The following is a 17495-nucleotide window of genomic DNA, read 5'->3' as shown; positions in this document are numbered from 1 at the left end:
GTGTTTAATTGGACATAAGAACCCTTCATACACAGTGGAATATTAATTTATACAATTATGCATTTTTGAAGCAGACATTAGGGTTAAATCAAAAGTATGAGTTGATTGGTAGATGAAATAAATTATACAAATATTCAATTTATAAGTATATGCTCCCTGGAGGAGGAAATGGCAACCCACTCCAGTAGTCGTGAATGGAAAATTGCATGCACAGAGGAGCCTGGTGGGTGATAGTCCATGGGGCTGCAGAGAGTCAGACATGACTGGGCATGCATGCAAGTATATCTTAAAATATCCTATCACTATACTGAGCATACTGGAGAATAAAGCAATGTTTGGGGCGGAGGGAACAGCATGAAAAATGGCATGAGGATCATAAGAATATGGTGGATTCAGGGAAAGAAGTTCAGTATTACTAGAATACAAGGTCAAATACTTGAAGTCAAGGATGTAGTAGACAGAGATGAGACTGAAGAAGAGGTTCCTTGACCTGATCACAGAGAGCACAGATGACATGCTAAATTGCTTGGATTATAAAAGAAGGAGTGGGATACTAGGAGAATTTTAAGCAAGAGATGTCTACAGTCTGACAGCTGTGTTTGAATGCTAGTTCCACATTTACTAGTTTTATAACTCTGGCAGGTAACTTAAATTCACTGTGCCTTAGTTTCTTAATCTGTAAAATGGCAATAATAATAGTACTTGTCTCACAAGATTGTTATGAATACAAGGTTAATAAATGTAAAGTGCTTAGAACAGTGTCGAGCATATAGTTACGTACTCAATATTCAACCTAGTGGCTCAGATGGTAAAGCATCTGCCTGCAATGCAGAAGACCTGGGTTTAATTCCTGGGTTGGGAAGATCCCCTGGAAAAGGGAATGGCAACCTACTCCAGTATTCTTGCCTGGAGAATTCCACAGACAAAGGAACCTGGTGGGCTACAGTCTGTGGGATGGCAAAGAGGCGGGCATGACTGAGTGACTAACACACACACACACAAGACTGTTATGAATACAAAGTTAATAAATGTAAGGCGCTTAGAACAGAGTCTGGCATAAGGTACTCAAGAAATGTTAGTTGTTGTGACTATTACCCTTTAGGGAGTGTGGATAGGTTCTGGAAAAACATGGTAGACTGAGCACACATGTTTATCTCCTTTCCCCCCTCCCTGCTTCCTTATTAACAGGACAGATCCATTAGTAAGCGAACAAGAGAAACTACTTTAGCATATCAGAGTTCTCCAAAGAACAAACATGAAACAAAACAACAAAAAAGAAAGCCCCAAACGTTGAGCGACAGAAAGCTACTAGAGGAGTGGTAAGTGACTTAATGGGACAAAGCTGGAGTGGAGGGATTCACATGAGAATGAGCTGATTCGTTTGCCCTAAAGAATCTGAGAGTCTCAGTTCTTTGAAGCACAGAGTAGCATAAAAGGCTACAACTGGAGGAACGTTTACATATTAGTTCCTCATTATGTCACCCCCCGCCCCTACCCAGGCAGCCAGATGACCACTGCTTTCTACCAAGGTTGTTTCCAGAAGAGATGGAACTTGGATGGAACGTTCGGCACTTGGGTATCAGGCACAGAGCAGGGCAAAAGCACGATCCACAGTGAAGGGAGGGACTGAGGAATAGGCTGCCTGTGGAAACGGGAAGCCCTCGCCTTCTTCTGCTCTGTTTCCCAAAGGCCGGCAAACGGGCAGATACCTACCATCCCCAAAGTTTGGGAAAAACCCAAACGCTTTGGAGAAAAGACTTCTACACACTGACAATGAAAAAGCTAGTTGCCCACCAGTAACAAGGCCCATTCACTCACACAGAGCTTTTCAGTGCCCCACACAAACATATCGGGCAGCCAAGCATCATCAGGCATCTGAAGAAAACACCACAAAAGACAGAAACTAAAATAAGCGAGCGGATAAAATGAAATGTGGAGGAAACAGAGATTATCCAGGGAATAGAAGAAAACAAATCACAAAACAAACAAAAGCCTCAATAAGTTAAATGAGAAGCTATTGCTTCCATTAAAAAGAATAAGATGGTAAGAAAAATTAAAAAACAAGATAGCTGAAATTAAAAACTCTACAGAAGCACTAGAAGATAAAGCTGAAAGAAGAGACAGGCCATAGGAGTACCAGTCCACGCGTTCAACTCCTGACTAAAGGACTTACAGAAATAAACAAGGAAGATGGGAGTGGGAGTGACAATCAAATAAAGAAATTAAGAATATTTTTCAGAACGGAAGGATGCCAGTTTCCACATTGGAAATGTTGGCAGCACATTGCAATCCTGCCACTAAAACATGTCTGGGCTAAAATGTCAGTCAACAAACTCTTTTACATTCTCTTCTCAGGTGATGACTTTATTCCTAGTTCACTGAAAAGTCAGAAATAATCAGAAGATAATTTCTACTAACCTACTTTATCTATATTCCCTTTCTTCTACTATTTCAATGGTTGAATGGCTTGAACTCATAACCAAGTCTTGCACTTGTACACTGGATCCCTTCCCACTTTTCTAATCAAGGACTTTCCTCTGGTAATGGTCTCCTATTCTTGCAATAATTTCCCCCCTCTGTTACAGTGATTCCATCATACAAACTTACTCTATTATCTCTAACCATTAAAAAAAAAAATCTTTCCTTGACTCCATATACCCACTCCAACTCAGGTATCATTTCTTTTTTTCTTCCTCTTTATTAAAAAAAAAAAAACCTGAAAATAGTTACCTTTACCCACTTTCTTCAATTCTGCTTTTCCATTTCCTTTCGAGCCCACTCTCCAATCTGGTTTTGTCTGCATACTTCAGTGAAACTGCTTGTCAGAGTTACCAATAAGCTTCAAATTGTCAAATCCAATGGTCAATTCTGAGTCCTCATTCTACTCAACTCTTAACATTTGACACAGTAGATCCTGCCCTCCTCCTGAGATACTTTTTTCAACTGACTTCTAGAATACGAATTTTCCTGAATTTCTATGGATCTCATTCTTCTGATTTCTTCCATTCCTCTTCTGATTTCTTCCATTTCCCAACTGGAAATATTGAAGTACTCCAGGGCTCACTCCTCAGACCTCTGTCTACTCTCTGTATACTCAACTCCTCAGGAGAAACAAATCCAGAATCACGGTATTAAACACCATCTCTCCATGAAGGATTCACAATTTCTGGCCTCTATCTTGCCTGTGAATCCTAGACTTGAATGACCATTTGCCTTGTGGACAGCTCCACTTGGATGTCAACATGCATCTCAAACCTAACACGTTGAAAACACAACTCAAACCCACTGAGCCCTATCCGCCAAACACTGCCTTAGTCTCCCCATCTCAGTGAGCTGGTGCCACCATTCGCCAAGTTACTCAGGCCAAGAATCTAAAGATTCATCCTCCAATTAAAATAAATAAATTTATATTTAAAAAAAATAATAAAGATTCATCCTCTAGTCCTCTCCTTTTCTCACTCCATAGCCAATCCATCAGCAAATCCATTGGCTCTCCCTTCAAAATATATCTCACATGTGACCATTTGTTGTTACTGTTGTTTAATCGCTCAGTCGTGTCTGACTATTTGCAACCCCCATGGACTGCAGCATGCTAGGCCTCCCTGTCCTTCACCATCTCCCGGAGCTTGCTCAAACTCATGTCCATTGAATCAGTGATGCCATCCAACCATCTCATCCTCTTCTGTCCCCTTCTCCTTCTGCCTTCAATCTTTCCCAGCATCAGGGTCTCTTCCAATGAGTCGGCTCTTTGCATCAGGTGGCCAAAGTATTGGAGTTTCGGTTTCAGCATTCAGTTCAGTTCAGTTCAGTTGAGTCACTCAGTCGTGTCCAACTCTTTGCGACCCCAAGAATCGCAGCACACCAGGCCTCCCTCTCCATCACCAACTCCCGGAGTTCACTCACACTCACGTCCATCGAGTCGGTGATGCCATCCAACCATCTCATCCTCTGTCGTCCCCTTCTCCTCCTGCCCCCAATCCCTCCCAGCATCAGAGTCTTTTCCAATGAGTCAACTCTTCGCATGAGGTGGCCAAAGTACTGGAGTCTCAGCTTCAGCATCATTCCCTCCAAAGAAATCCCAGGGCTGATCTCCTTCAGAATGGACTGATTGGATCTCCTTGCAGTCCAAGGGACTCTCAAGAGTCTTCTCCAACACCACAGTTCAAAAGCATCAATTCTTTCAGCATTAGTCCTTCCAAAGAATATTTAGGACTGATTTCCTTTAGGATTGACTGGTTTCATCTCCTTGCAGTCCAAGGGACTCTCAGGAGCCTTCTCCAGCATCACAGTTTGAAGGCATCAATTCTTCGGCGCTCAGCCTTCTTTATGGTCCAACTCTTACATTACTACTGTAAAAACCATAGCTTTGACTATATGGACTCCCTGTTATTAAGTTACTACATCTAAGCCAGTATATATTTCACCTAGACTACTGAAATAGTCCTAACAGATCTCACTGGACTTCCCTGGTGGCTCAGTAGTAAAGAACCAGCTTCTAAAGAAGGAGTCTCGGAGAGAAGGGTTCGATCACTGCATCATGAAGATCCCCGGAGAAGGAAGGGAATGGCTACCCACTCCAGTATTCTTGCCTGGTAAATATGAGGGACAGAGGAGCCTGGCGTGCTAATCCATGGGGTTGCAAAAGAGTTGAGCAACCAAACAACAGGTCTCACTACTTACCACTCTTGCTAATCTTACAGTCGATTTCTCTGATTCTTTAAAATGCAAATTTATCCTTGTCCAAAAGACCCCAAAGGAAAAAAATTTCAAAGTCCTTATTAAGTCCTATAAGGCCTTAAGTTCCCTGACCTTTGGCTATGTCTCCAGTCTCATTTTCTAACTCTTTCTCTTACTCCACTGCCACCAGACTGGCTCTCTGCCTCTTGGCATCCCATGTATATGTCAGGATCCTGCATTTGCTTTTCCCTTCATCTGGAACACTTCTCCTCCAGGTAGTCACACAGCTTGTGTCTTGGCTCAACTGTTACCTCAGAGAGGCATAGCCTGCCAGCCCTACATAAAAATTATACTGTCTTTCTCTGGTTCGTTACTATGTTTTATATTTCTTTATAGTCCTTATCATTATTAGACATCTCATTATATTACCAGTTTTATATATTCTCTAGTTTATTTTTGGGCTCCAAAATCACTGCAGATGGTGACTGCAGCCATGAAATTAAAAGACACTTGCTCCCTGGAAGAAAAGCTATGACCAACTTAGACAGCGTATTAAAAAGCAGAGACATTATTTTGCTGACAAAGGTCTGTCTAGTCAAAGCTATGGCTTTTCCAGTAGTCATGTATGGACGTGAGGGTTGGACTATAAAGAAGGCTGAGAGCCAAAGAATTGATGCTTTTGAACTGTGGTGCTGGAGAAGACTCTTGAGAGTCCCTTGGACTGCAAGGAGATGAAACCAGTCAATCCTAAAGGAAATCAGTCCTGAATATTCATTGGAAGGACTGATGCTAAAGCTGAAACGCCAATACTTTGGCCACCTGATGCGAAGAGCCAACTCATTGGAAAAGATTCCGATGCTGGGAAAGATTGAAGGCAGGAGGAGAAGGGGACGACAGAAGATGAGATGGTTGGATGGCATTACCAACTCGATGGACATGAGTCTGAGCAAGCTCCAAGAGCTGGTGATGGACAGGGAGGCCTAGCATACTGCAGTCCATGGCACTGGAAAGAGTTGGACATGACTGAGCAACTGAACTGATATATTCTCTAGTTTATTTCTTCCTTCACTGTCAGAAGATAAATTTCACAAAGGGAAGGGATTTCGTCTGTTTTTTTACTGCTGTATCCACAGTGCCTAGAACCATTTGGTGAGTGTAGAACAATGACAACCCACTCCAGTACTCTTGCCTGGGAAATCCCATGTATGGAGGAGCCTGGTGGGCTGCAATCCATAGGGCTGCAAAGTGTCAGACACGACTGAGCGACTTCACTTTCACTTTTCACTTGCATGCACTGGAGAAGGAAATGGCAACCCACTCCAGTGTTCTTGCCTGGAGAATCCCAGGGACGTGGGAGCCTGGTGGGCTGCCGTCTATGGGGGTCACACAGAGTCGGACACGACTGAAGTGACTTAGCAGCAGCAGCAGAGTGATTTATCTATAAATATTTACTGAATAAATGATAACTATCCAGAGCAATGAATGAACAATGACAAGGCATGTCAAAAAATTTCAAACCACCAAAATGAAGAAAAGATCATAAATATTTCCAAAATATCAAATATTCTGAATATTTGATAATATCAGATGTCAGAAGACAATGCCGAAATAATTCATAAAATTCTGAAGGAGCATTACTTTCAATCTAGAATTCTACACCCAACCAAACATTTAGGTGACAGTAAAATAATGACCTTTTGGGCCCTGTGAGGAAGCAAATTTTTAACTTTCAAGTATGCCTTTTAAGGAAGCAACTAGAGGATATAGTATTCCTAAAACCAACTGAAGGAGTATATGAGTAAATCAGGAAGGAAAATGACATGGGACTCGGGAATTAGTTGACCCAACACTAAGAATGGCAAGAGGAAGCCACAGAACAACAGCTGAGAATCTAAATCAAGCAGCCAGAGTGTACTGATAAGAGGACAGGCAGACAGCAAAGGAGGAAGATCTCCAAGGGGCTGGAAGTGGGGGACTGGAACTGACAGATTATATGATATTCTGAGCATCTGGGATAATTACTGCTATATGTCTAACAGGCCTGCTGGAACATCTGAAAAAAATCAGCCACAGGTACACAGGAAACAAAGCAAATGGGGAAAGATGCAAATGCTGCATTAACTGCGGGGCGGGGGTGGTGGCAGAGGAATTACAGAAGTAAATGTAATCAAAGTATGCTGCTTGATTCAGCAGTGCAACATACTGTATTAGGGTGAGAGACATAAAAGTGGTAGAATAAGATAAATAAATTATCAACTACCATAATGGAGGAAAGACTGAACAGATACTGCCTGAAGTTGTAAACTCATTCATCAATAAATAACAAACTAAGCATATTAGGTAGAATATGGCCTACGTAGCAGGGGAATACCCAAAAGAGCTCAAAGTACCTGCCATGAGGGAGGAGGATTGGGTGGTGATAGAGAATAGTGGGCAAGGGTTGTTGTTTTCCTGTTAAAAGTCCTTAATTCTGAGAGTTTTTTCCCAGCTTTATTCAGGTATAACTGATGTATGATAAACTGAACATGCATAAAGTGCATTCCTTGATAGGTTTTAAAATCATTGCCATAATCAAGGTACCAATTATCCATCACTACCACAAGTTTCCTCTTGCCTATTGGTAATCCCTCCCTCCTATCCCCTCTCTCATCAACACCCTCTCTCCCACCCATAACCTTCCCTGGCAATCACTAATCTATATTCTATTGCTATATAGTGGTATTTTTCTAGAATTTTACATAGAGGGAATCATACAGTATGTATTCTTTTTTGTCTGGCTTCTCTCACTTAGCATCATTTTGAGGTTCATCCATGTTGTTCTGTACATCAACACTTCATTCTTTACAACTGCCGAGTAGTTCTCTACTGTACTGGGCTTCCTGATGGTAAAGAATCCCTGCAATGCAGGAGAACTGAGTTTGATCCCTGAGTCTGAAAGTTCTCCTGGAAAAGGGAATGGCAACTCATTCCACTATTCTTGTCTGGAAAGTTCCATGGACAGAGGAGCCTGGCAGGCTACAGTTCAAAGGATTGCAAAGAATTGGACACGACTGAGAGACTAACACAAACACTCTATTGTATGGCTATATCAAAATTTGCTTACCCATACTCCTGTTGATGGACAGTAAGAACTGCCCATGGGACATGTGAATGTCTATATCTACTAACAGGAAGTTAAATAAAAGGAGCTCTTCAGGTAAGAGATTAGGTTAAGGTTACAGATTTGCAAGTCATCGTTATAAAAATGGTAACTAAAACTATTGAATGAAATTATCCAAAGAGAACATGTAGAGTAAGATGAAAAATCTGAATCAAGGGGGAATGCACTGATCTTATAGAATATATTCTTTCTTTCCAAATGCCACTGAAATGTGAGAAAATGTTTAAAGATAAAAAAGAAAATCTATAGAAAATCTATAGCTACACAAAAAATAGGGAAAGGGTCTCATCAGTGAACTATGAACATTGAACTATGAACACTGAGACATCTCTGAAAAATAAAAAGGAGAATGAAGACTTCTACTTTCAGCACTGTGACCAATTAGACATCTCTGGCTACAAAACATTCAGATTCCAGACAAACTGCAACAGATAAACTTTAAAATACACTGCTGAGCACTGCATTAACCTAATAAAATGGCACAAAATATATAAGATGCAAAGCAACAAATCTACAAGGAGAAGTGGATAATTCCATGATCACAATGGGAAATTTCAATGCATAATTCTTAGTAAATGAAAGACCAAGTAGACAAAAAAATTAGTTAAGTAAATATGAGATGTGATTCAGTTCAGTTCAGTTCATTCGCTCAGTCATGTCCTACTCTTTGCAACCTCATGAACTGCAGCACGCCAGGCCTCTCTGTCCATCACCAACTCCCGGAGTCCACCCAAACCCATGTGCACTGAGTCAGTGATAACTCCAGCCATCTCATCCTCTGTCGTCCCCTTCTCCTCCTGCCCCCAATCCCTCCCAGCATCAGGGTATTTTCCAATGAGTCAGCTCTTCGCATTAGGTGGCCAAAGTATTGGAGTTTCAGCTTCAGCATCAGTCCCTCCAATGAACACCCAGGATTGATCTCCTTTAGGATGGACTGGTTAGTCCTTTAGGATGGACTGGTTAGACCTCCTTGCAGTCCAAGGGACTCTCAAGAGTCTTCTCCCACACCACAGTTCAAAAGCATCAATTCTTCAGTGCTCAGCTTTCTTCACAGTCCAACTCTCACATCCATACGTGACCACTGGAAAAACCATAGCCTTGACTAGACGGACCTTTGTTGGCAAAGTAATGTCTCTGCTTTTGAATATGCTATCTAGGTTGGTCATAACTTTCCTTCCAAGGAGTACACTGCAGTGAACAAGTCTGGTTTAAAGGCATGCCCAACTATTAGAGGACAAGAGCTGTGGAGGACTTTGGACCAGTACAGAGTTCATCTTGCCCTGATGGGGCAAGTGACTGAGCAAAGAGAGGGCTGCCATGATTATACACTGAAAGTCAAAGTTGCTCAGTTGTGTAAGACCCTTTGCAACCCCATGGACAGTATAGTTCATGGAATTCTCCAGGCCAGAATACTGGAGTGGGTAGCCTTTCTCTTCTCCAGGGGATTTTCCCAACCCAGGGATCGAACCGAGGTCTCCCGCATTGCAGGCGGATTCTTTACCAGCTGAGCCAAAAGGGAAGCCCAAGAATACTGGAGTGGGTAGCCTATCCCTTCTCCAGCAGATCTTCCCAACCCAGGAATCAAACTGGGGTCTTCTGCATTGCAGGCAGATTATTTACCAACTGAGCTATGAGGGAAATAAGGGAGATACACTGCATCTCCCTTATTTGAATGATCCTGAAGCCTAAACCACTAACAGGAGCTAGCTGGAGAGCAAACAGTAGAGTACTTTTTCCATTTTCTCTGTCCCGAGGGGGAGAATGCCCAGCCTGTGTGGGTATCCTCCTCTGGGACTGAGGTGGAACAGGGGAGGCGTGAGCAACTTGTAGCATTTACCTCTTTGTTTGCTGTCCCAAGAGAGCCTGCTGCTGCTGCTGCTAAGTCGCTTCAGTCGTGTCCGACTCTGTGCGACCCCATAGATGGCAGCCCATCAGGCTTCCCAACCCCTGGGATTCTCAAGGCAAGAACACTGGAGTGGGTTGCCATTGCTTTCTCTGCAAGACAGCCTAGTTCCTACAAATTCTGAGTCTCTGGAAATTGAATCTTATGATGGAAAGAATTAAAACACACTGTGTTTAAGTCTTCTAACCCAATAGCTATAAATAAATTGAGGGTCAGCACTTTAGAACTATTATTGTCCTGGGTGGACAAAATGAAACTAACACATGTACCTTTTGCTGCTGCTGCTGCTAAGTCGCTTCAGTCATGTCTGACTCTGTGCGACCCCATAGATGGCAGCCCACCAGGCTCCCCCGTCCCTGGGATTCTCCAGGCAAGAACACTGGAGTGGGTTGCCATTTCCTTCTCCAATGCATGCAAGTGAAAAGTGAAAGTGAAGTTGCTCAGTCGTGTCCGACTCTTCACGACCCCATGGACTGCAGCCTACCAGGCTCCTCCATCCATGGGATTTTCCAGGCAAGAATACTGGAGTGGGGTGCCATTGCCTTCTCTGGTACCTTTTGCTACATTAAAACAATTTTCTTATGGGGCAAATACGGCAAGTCACATTCTCTGTCTAATCCTTCTATAGTGTCAACACTGGTTAATCCAATAACGTTGTTTATGCAGTCCACAGGGATAAATCAGATGTTGACAACTCAAGACACCTTTAGTGGCCAGGCAGATAAATTCAAAAGGGTAGGAGTAGTTGGGTAGCAGCTGCTACTCACTTCTAGTAGACTGTTATCAGGGAGTGGGAACACAGAACTCTCCAGTATTTCAAGTTTTCATAAGAAAACAGAATCTGGATTTGTATGAGAAGTCTCCAAATAAAAAGAAAACTTAATGTGAACATGTAAAATAATGTACAGGACAAACAAAGCATGTCTTCAGGTCTGATCCAGTGTGGACTACTAATGTTCACGCTCCGTTACAAGCTAATAGCTGTTTAGAATTTTAGACTTGGGAGGGACTTTGTTTTTAAAACGTGTGTATGTATGTGTGCATTCTGCCAAGGAATAGTTTCTTTAAGTAAGAGGTACAAAGAGGCGTAAAACATTCAGTAAATAAAAGCACAGCTGTACTGGCTGAACAGGAAGCCCTCCCTCTGAGACACCTCTCACTATTCCCCTTTCCCTCCAGTAACCTCAGAGAACCTCCAGAGACCACGTCTGAAAAGTACCAACCTAATCCAAACCCTCAGACTACAAGTGAAAACATGGAATCCAATTCTTATGGAAATCGTTATTGCAATCCCCACAACCAGTCTGAATTAGACTTTAAGGGCCTTATCCCCGAGCTAATGTTACTGATAGTAAATGAGAGCTTTGCACCTACCATAAACCAGCACCTACCGTAAACTGTGCTTTTTCATATACCAGGTCTTTTCACAGCAAGTCTGTGAAGGGACATTCTTATTTCCACCTCATAGACGGGGACACAGACACTCCAAGAGCACCTTTTATAGAGTCAGTAAGTAGTAAGCGGCAACCAGGACAGGAACCTGGGTCCATACGACTCCAGATTTGTCCTCTGCAACCCTGATGCTAAGCTGCCACCCAGCTCTCCCTGAAAACTACTCTTCCCCAAAGCACAACACAGGCAGGAATGCCAATGTGAGTGGAGGCGAAGAAGGATATCAAAAGAGGGCTGAGTCGTCTAACATAAAACAAAACCAAGGTTCACAGGACACATTACTCAAAGACAATAAAACCTTAAACTATGTTTATCATATTCTGGATGATACATGCACCTCCTGAAGCTGGTAATTCTGGAACAGGTAATTTTATAACACATAATAGCACTTTAAATAATGGGTAGTCAGCCCGTTAATGAACTCATCCCAAATGGTTATAAAAACAGAAGGATATTTCCCTCATCTTTTAAATAAAATTCTTGATAGAAATCATCTATGTTCTTCCATAAAATGTCCTGGGTTTCATTATCAGAAACCAAACCTTGACTGAGGCAGAAAGACTACTAACATGACTCACTGTGACATTTCCTGTGTCCTTAACCTTGTACTCAGGATATCATCATGTTATTTAACTAGTATTTAGCACGGCAGGATTTTATCTAATTCTTTGCTGGAAATAACGCCAGCGCTGTAGTTATGGTCCCAGCTCTGCCATTAACTATTGGTGTCACCTCTGGCAGGAAACTTTCTGTCTTTGAGTCTCAGAACATTCATCAGGAAAATAAATGTGACGAACTCCAGGATGGCCTCTGAGGACACTTTGTGTCTCAAAAAGTTTATGAAGAAGCTGACAAAGACGTGAATAGCAGAGGTAGACATACATTTCAAAGCAACTGTTGGTACTACGATGAACATTTCTCCTTGTCAGTTAACTAACTCTGTCTACTGAGCTCTAGCGTGAACATTTTCATTTCCATCTGCCCAGAAGTACAATTCTGGGGAATCCCAAAGTAAGTGGAATGCTGCGCAAACTTAAGGATGGATGCAACCTGACAACAAAAATACAGACACAAAATCTAAGCTAGGCCATTCTTCCAGGTGTTGAGATTCTTGTACCAAAGAACAGTCAGATTCCTTGATGCATCTGCAGTGGGATCAGTAATATACACGGGGCCAAAATAAGTGTTCAGGGACAATGGTTCAGAAGTGCCCACTGGCGCTGGTGACGGGGTGATCTTGTGGCATGATCTTAACTGTGTGTTGTTCCTCTTTGCTTCTCTCTGGTTCTCCAGCCTCTCCAATGATCCGACAAGCCACCCAACATCCATCCATTTTCTGCTTCAGTTAGTCAAAGTGGGGTTCTATTGTTTGCAACCAAGAAGACCAGCCAGCATGGCAATAATATAAAGAATGAGTTGTAAACGACCTCAGTGAAATGAGAAGAATTCTAGAACTAGTTTTCCGGCCTAACCGGGGCCAAAAGCGAGTGAACGTTCTATTAGTGTTTAAAGATGGAAATCTGGAAGCCCGTGGTATGTAGCAGAAAAGCAATTAACTGCGTTATCTTATAATCACTCAGATTCAAAGAACTTCTTAGAATGATGTGCCCAGTGGAGACAAGGCTGAGTGGTTGCTATCAGAGAAGCCGAGAAAGGTATAAAGAGTGTCATGTACTCAAGGCCCGTGGGCTGAAGTGAGTGCTTCTAAGGGCACTGTTCGGCTTAGGAAGACAGTGACAAACTGGCACCCCTGAATTCTCGGTTCAAGGTGTGGGGTGCAACACAAGGATTAAAGGCCACTCCAGACTGGTAGGTGCCACCTTTAGTAAGCAAGAAAACACACACGTGAGGCCTGTCTCGGGCAGTTACAAGATGACCTCCACACCTGCCCACCAGAATCTTAACTGGGCTCAGTCACACAGACCATCCACTGGCCTCAGTACCGCTTTACTGTCTCAAGGCTGAAGGTGAAAACCAAAGGTACGGAGTGATCCTGCAGGTTGCCAAATTACATCAGTTAAATTTGCTTCCCTTTCGTAGAAGAGATCTAATGACATAGTGATAAGGAGGGATACTGTGATGAGTGGGACCTCAAGATGTGACATGGGGATACACGACAAGGTTCAGAGTACCCAGGCAGGATTCTAAACCCACAGCCCTCAAGGCAGACCCTCATCCCTTGTCTGCTGGGGCGCTCCTCTGAAAGATATACTTTGTAACAAGAAAACAAACAGCCTCATACCCCATTCCCACCATTCTTCAATGTCTTCATCTGTAGGTAGAGTTCTGCCCACTGTGCTCTGGAAAGGTCAAGTCAAACTTAAATCTGGAAAAAGGATTATATATTGTTTATAAGACACTATACATTTACACTGGTTTGAGGGTGCTAGATTATGGAGGAAAGGATGAAATTTTAGATGGGGCTAAGATATACTGACACAAATGTATTGATTCTGGATTCAATGCTGTAGCTTCAGAGCTGGTCTTTTGGGGGTTAGATGATCAGTGGGTTTTTGGCAGGGGCTTGGTGGGATCTTGTTGGAGGAGATAACGGGGAGGACGTGACCCATGAGCTAGGCCCTGGCAACTGGAGGTCTCTCATCCCCTCTCCTGTCCTTGGAAGTTATGTTCACTGGCTTTCCCAGCCCTAGAAGCTGCCCAAGACTCATAGTCTGCCCAAGTACCATACTGGCTTCCCGGATAAACATTTTTATGGTTGAAGTAGCCAAATTAAAAATATTAGAGATCTCCCTCTACCATGGCAGGAAATCAAAAGCAATACTGCAGATGGGGCTTTCAGAGATAAGTAATGCCCATCTTCATGGGTAGCAATTCTTGGCATTTGTCCATTTTAACTGGATATGTTATTAATATATTGTCTTGAGCAACCTTAATCAAATGTATAAGGTAGTTTTACAGATGTGGTCTTTTTAATGCAAGAAATCAGTACACCCTTGGCAACACATATGCAGCTTGAATTTGGCCAATGCTTTTTCCTCCAAAAGGAATTTCCTTTCACCCTAGAAAGGAGAGCAACACGTCCTCACCAACTTGCCTCAGAGTGTTCTCAGAGTGCTCCCTGAAGCAGCAGCAGCAGCAGCAGCAGCAGCCCCTGGAAACTTGTTAGAAAGGCAAATTCTCCATCCCGCATCAGACCTACTGATTCGGGAGATGGGGTCAGTGATCTGTGTTTTAACAAGCCCGACAGATGATTCTGACGCACGCTAGAGGGTGAGGAACACCACCTTGGAGTAACATCAGCTCTTCAGCTCTGTGCCTTAATTTCATTTGACCAGAGACTAGAGACTCTAAGCATATTACTGTTTCATAGGCCATCACACTAGCCCATCTTATTTAGGACAGAAAGCTGGTGAGGCCATAGATACATCCCAATGAGGATATGAACCCTACATAAATAAAAGGGGTCTTCCACCTTGATTCTACTAACAGTTCCTGGCAAACACGGGGCACATCTATGGAACACCTGGAGATAATCAGCCCAAGACCGCTCATGAACTGGGTGTTATCTGGTAACCTACTTATGACATCAGGTGTAGCCAATAGCATTCCTTCTTCAAGTGGCCGGAGTAGAACTTAAAAGACAAGGGAAAGCTACTGCTCATACCCTCAGAATGCCTGCTTCTGCCATACGACACCTTTTCCTTAAAACACACTGGCTAGCTCCCCATGCTATAATGACATGATAATGGAAAGAACCATAGCATGGACCTGGGCTTGCTGTTGCTGTAAGATTCTGAAGAGAAACTCTGGGTTAGAAGGCTAAGAGAGAGGAATCTAAAGAGGAAAAATATTTTTATTTTAAAAAATATATAAAATATATAGAGCTAAGCCTCTGCAGAGTGCTCTTGTGGTAGCGTCTTGTCTATACCTTGTCTCCCTTTGTACTAAAGCTGCAGATTATATAAACATTTGTCACTTTTCTGAAGCCCCTGGTACGTGGAAGAAGCCACTTTACTAGTGACCAAGGCCAAGTGACTGTCAAGCATCTGATTCTGAGCTTAGGATTTGTGCTTTCTACTTCTGGTAACACACACAGTAACTCAAGAAGTGGTAAGAGCTTTATTTCCTACCTTAATATGTCACCAAAAAGAAATCCAATTTCCAGTGACAGTAATGAAAACAGAGAAAGTGAAGAAGTTTAAAAAATGGTTGAAACAAAAGTGGTGTGCCGTAGCTAGGAAACAGACTCACTAAAGAGCTAAAGGGGTCCTCAGCCGTTTACACTTCACAGAGCAAATACTTTCAAAGTGGCTACAAGAGTCTAGAGTAAATTCTTTGAGATTGTTAATTGACTAGTATATAATCAAGTGGTGCAAACTTTGCCACTTATTATCATGAATGTGACCAATCTCAGGCAAGTCAACTTCTTTTTTAAAAATGCAAAGCAGGGCATGGGACATAAGAAAAGAATAATAAGCAGAAATGTGCATTATTTCCACAACAGAAAACTTATTACTTTTAAAGTACTTAGGTAGCTCAGTGGTAAAGAATCCAGGGGAGACATGGGTTTGATCCCTGGGTCAGGAAAATCCCCTGGAGTAGGAAATGGCAGCCTCCTCCAATATTCTTGCCTGGAGAATCCCATGGACAGAGGAGCCTGGCAGGCTACAGTCCATTGGGTCGTAAAGAGTTGGACATGACTGAGTACAGCATAACCACAACAACAAAGCAGTGAGCACTATAAATTTTAAACTATTTCTCCAAATGAGCTTTCCTTTGGAAATTAGACAAAATAATCTTGGCACTGCAAAATAATCCATCCACTAAAGAGTCAATTTTTAAATTTAAAAATTGTTACTTAAGGGGATTTAAGTAACAAATTTAAGCAAAATTAAGTAACAAATTTAAGTAAAATGTGCTACTCAAGTCCCCCTACTTAGAGGAACTTCCCTGGTGGTCCAGCGGCTAACACTTGGTGCTCCCAGCGCAGGGGGTCCAAGTTTGATCCCTGGTCAGGAAACTAGATTCCACATGCCAAAACTAAGATCTGACACAGCCAAACAAACAAATAAAAATAAATATTAAAAAGAAATAAACTTATAACTTAGAGAGTGTGGCCAAGATGGTGGAGCAGGAAGACTTTGAGCTCACCTCCTCCCACAGGCACACCAAAATTACAGCTATGTACACAGAATCTACTGATGAACATGACCTGAAGACTAGCAGAAAAGATTTTCCACAACTAAAGACATAAAGAAGGAACCACAATGAGACAGGTAGGGGAGGTAGTGATACAGTACAGTCAAGATCGACTCCCCAGGCTAGGCAACCCACAAACGGAAGGATAATCACAACTGCAGAGGTTTTCCCCAAGGAGTGAGAGTCCTAGCCCTACATCAGCTCCCTAACCTGGGGGCCTCACACTGGGGAGATGAGTGCCCAGTATGCCTAGCCTTAAAGGCTAGCAGCACTGCACACAGGAGAGCTAGAGAGATGCAAGAAAGAGACATTCCATGCTCAAAGGGCACATACAAAACTTCACAAGTGCCAGTGCAGAGGCAGTAATGTGACCGGGTAAGACCACCTTGCTGATCTTAGAGAGCCTCGCAGAGAGGCAGAAGGCAAGGGACGCCTCCTGGGGAAACAGACACTGGCGGCTCCCATTTGGGAAGCTCATTCTACCATGAGGACAATGGTGCTGGCAAGTGCCATTTTTGAGTCTTCCCTCTAGCCTCTTAGTGGTGGGAGGGTCCACTACCACTGGTGGCCACCAAACAAGGCAGGGATGTGGAGCCAGTAGGGCCAGGGACCAGACCCGCCTACCAGGGTGCCCACAGTAGTCAGCCCTGTCCCATCAGGAGGACCCACACAGTGGACACCCTCAGAGCACATGGCCCTGGTGACCAGAGAGGAGTGTTCTCCAAGGCCCCATGCAATGTCTCTTACATAAGACCAGTTCTCCAAGACTGGGAAACATAACTGACCTACTTAATACATAGAAATAAGCACAAGGAATTTGGCAAAATGAAGAGACAGAGGAATATGATCCAAATGAAGAAACAAGACAAAACCTCATAAGAACTAAGTACAGTGGAAATACGCGGTCTACCAGATAAAGAGTTCAAGATAATGACCACAAGATGCTCAAATGAATTCAGAAGAATGGATAAATACAGTGAGGAATTTAATAGAGCTTAAACAAACTACCACACAATTGCACTCATTTCACATGCTAGTAAAGTAATGCTCAAAATTCTCCAAGCCAGGCTTCAGTAATATGTGAACCGTGAACTTCCAGATGTTCAAGATGGATTTAGAAAAGGCAGAGGAACCAGAGATCAA

At 42.8% G+C, this 17495-nt stretch overlaps 1 protein-coding gene across 3 annotated transcripts in view; it reads right to left on the bottom strand.

Moving 5' to 3' along the window:
- FZD6 (frizzled class receptor 6) overlaps window positions 1-17495 on the bottom strand; it is a 38520-nt gene that overhangs the window by 11449 nt on the left and 9576 nt on the right. The window contains exon 1 of one of the 3 annotated variants that reach the window (XM_086335336.1): window positions 13435-13513. The exons of the other annotated variants lie outside the window; for them this stretch is intronic. Within the exon in view, the coding sequence (XP_086191462.1) occupies window positions 13435-13464 (30 nt within the window). The 5' untranslated portion in view covers window positions 13465-13513. Of the gene's footprint in view, window positions 1-13434; window positions 13514-17495 lie in introns of those variants that run through there. 3 annotated transcript variants of the gene reach the window in all.

The sequence above is a fragment of the Bos grunniens genome, chromosome 14, assembly GCF_055505025.1.
Source record: "Bos grunniens cultivar Pamir isolate PY7600 chromosome 14, Bosgru_T2T1.0, whole genome shotgun sequence".
NCBI classification, from domain to species: Eukaryota; Metazoa; Chordata; class Mammalia; order Artiodactyla; family Bovidae; genus Bos; species Bos grunniens.
The sequence above is the reverse complement of the archived record's forward strand: the minus strand, read 5'-3'. Positions and strand labels throughout refer to the sequence as shown.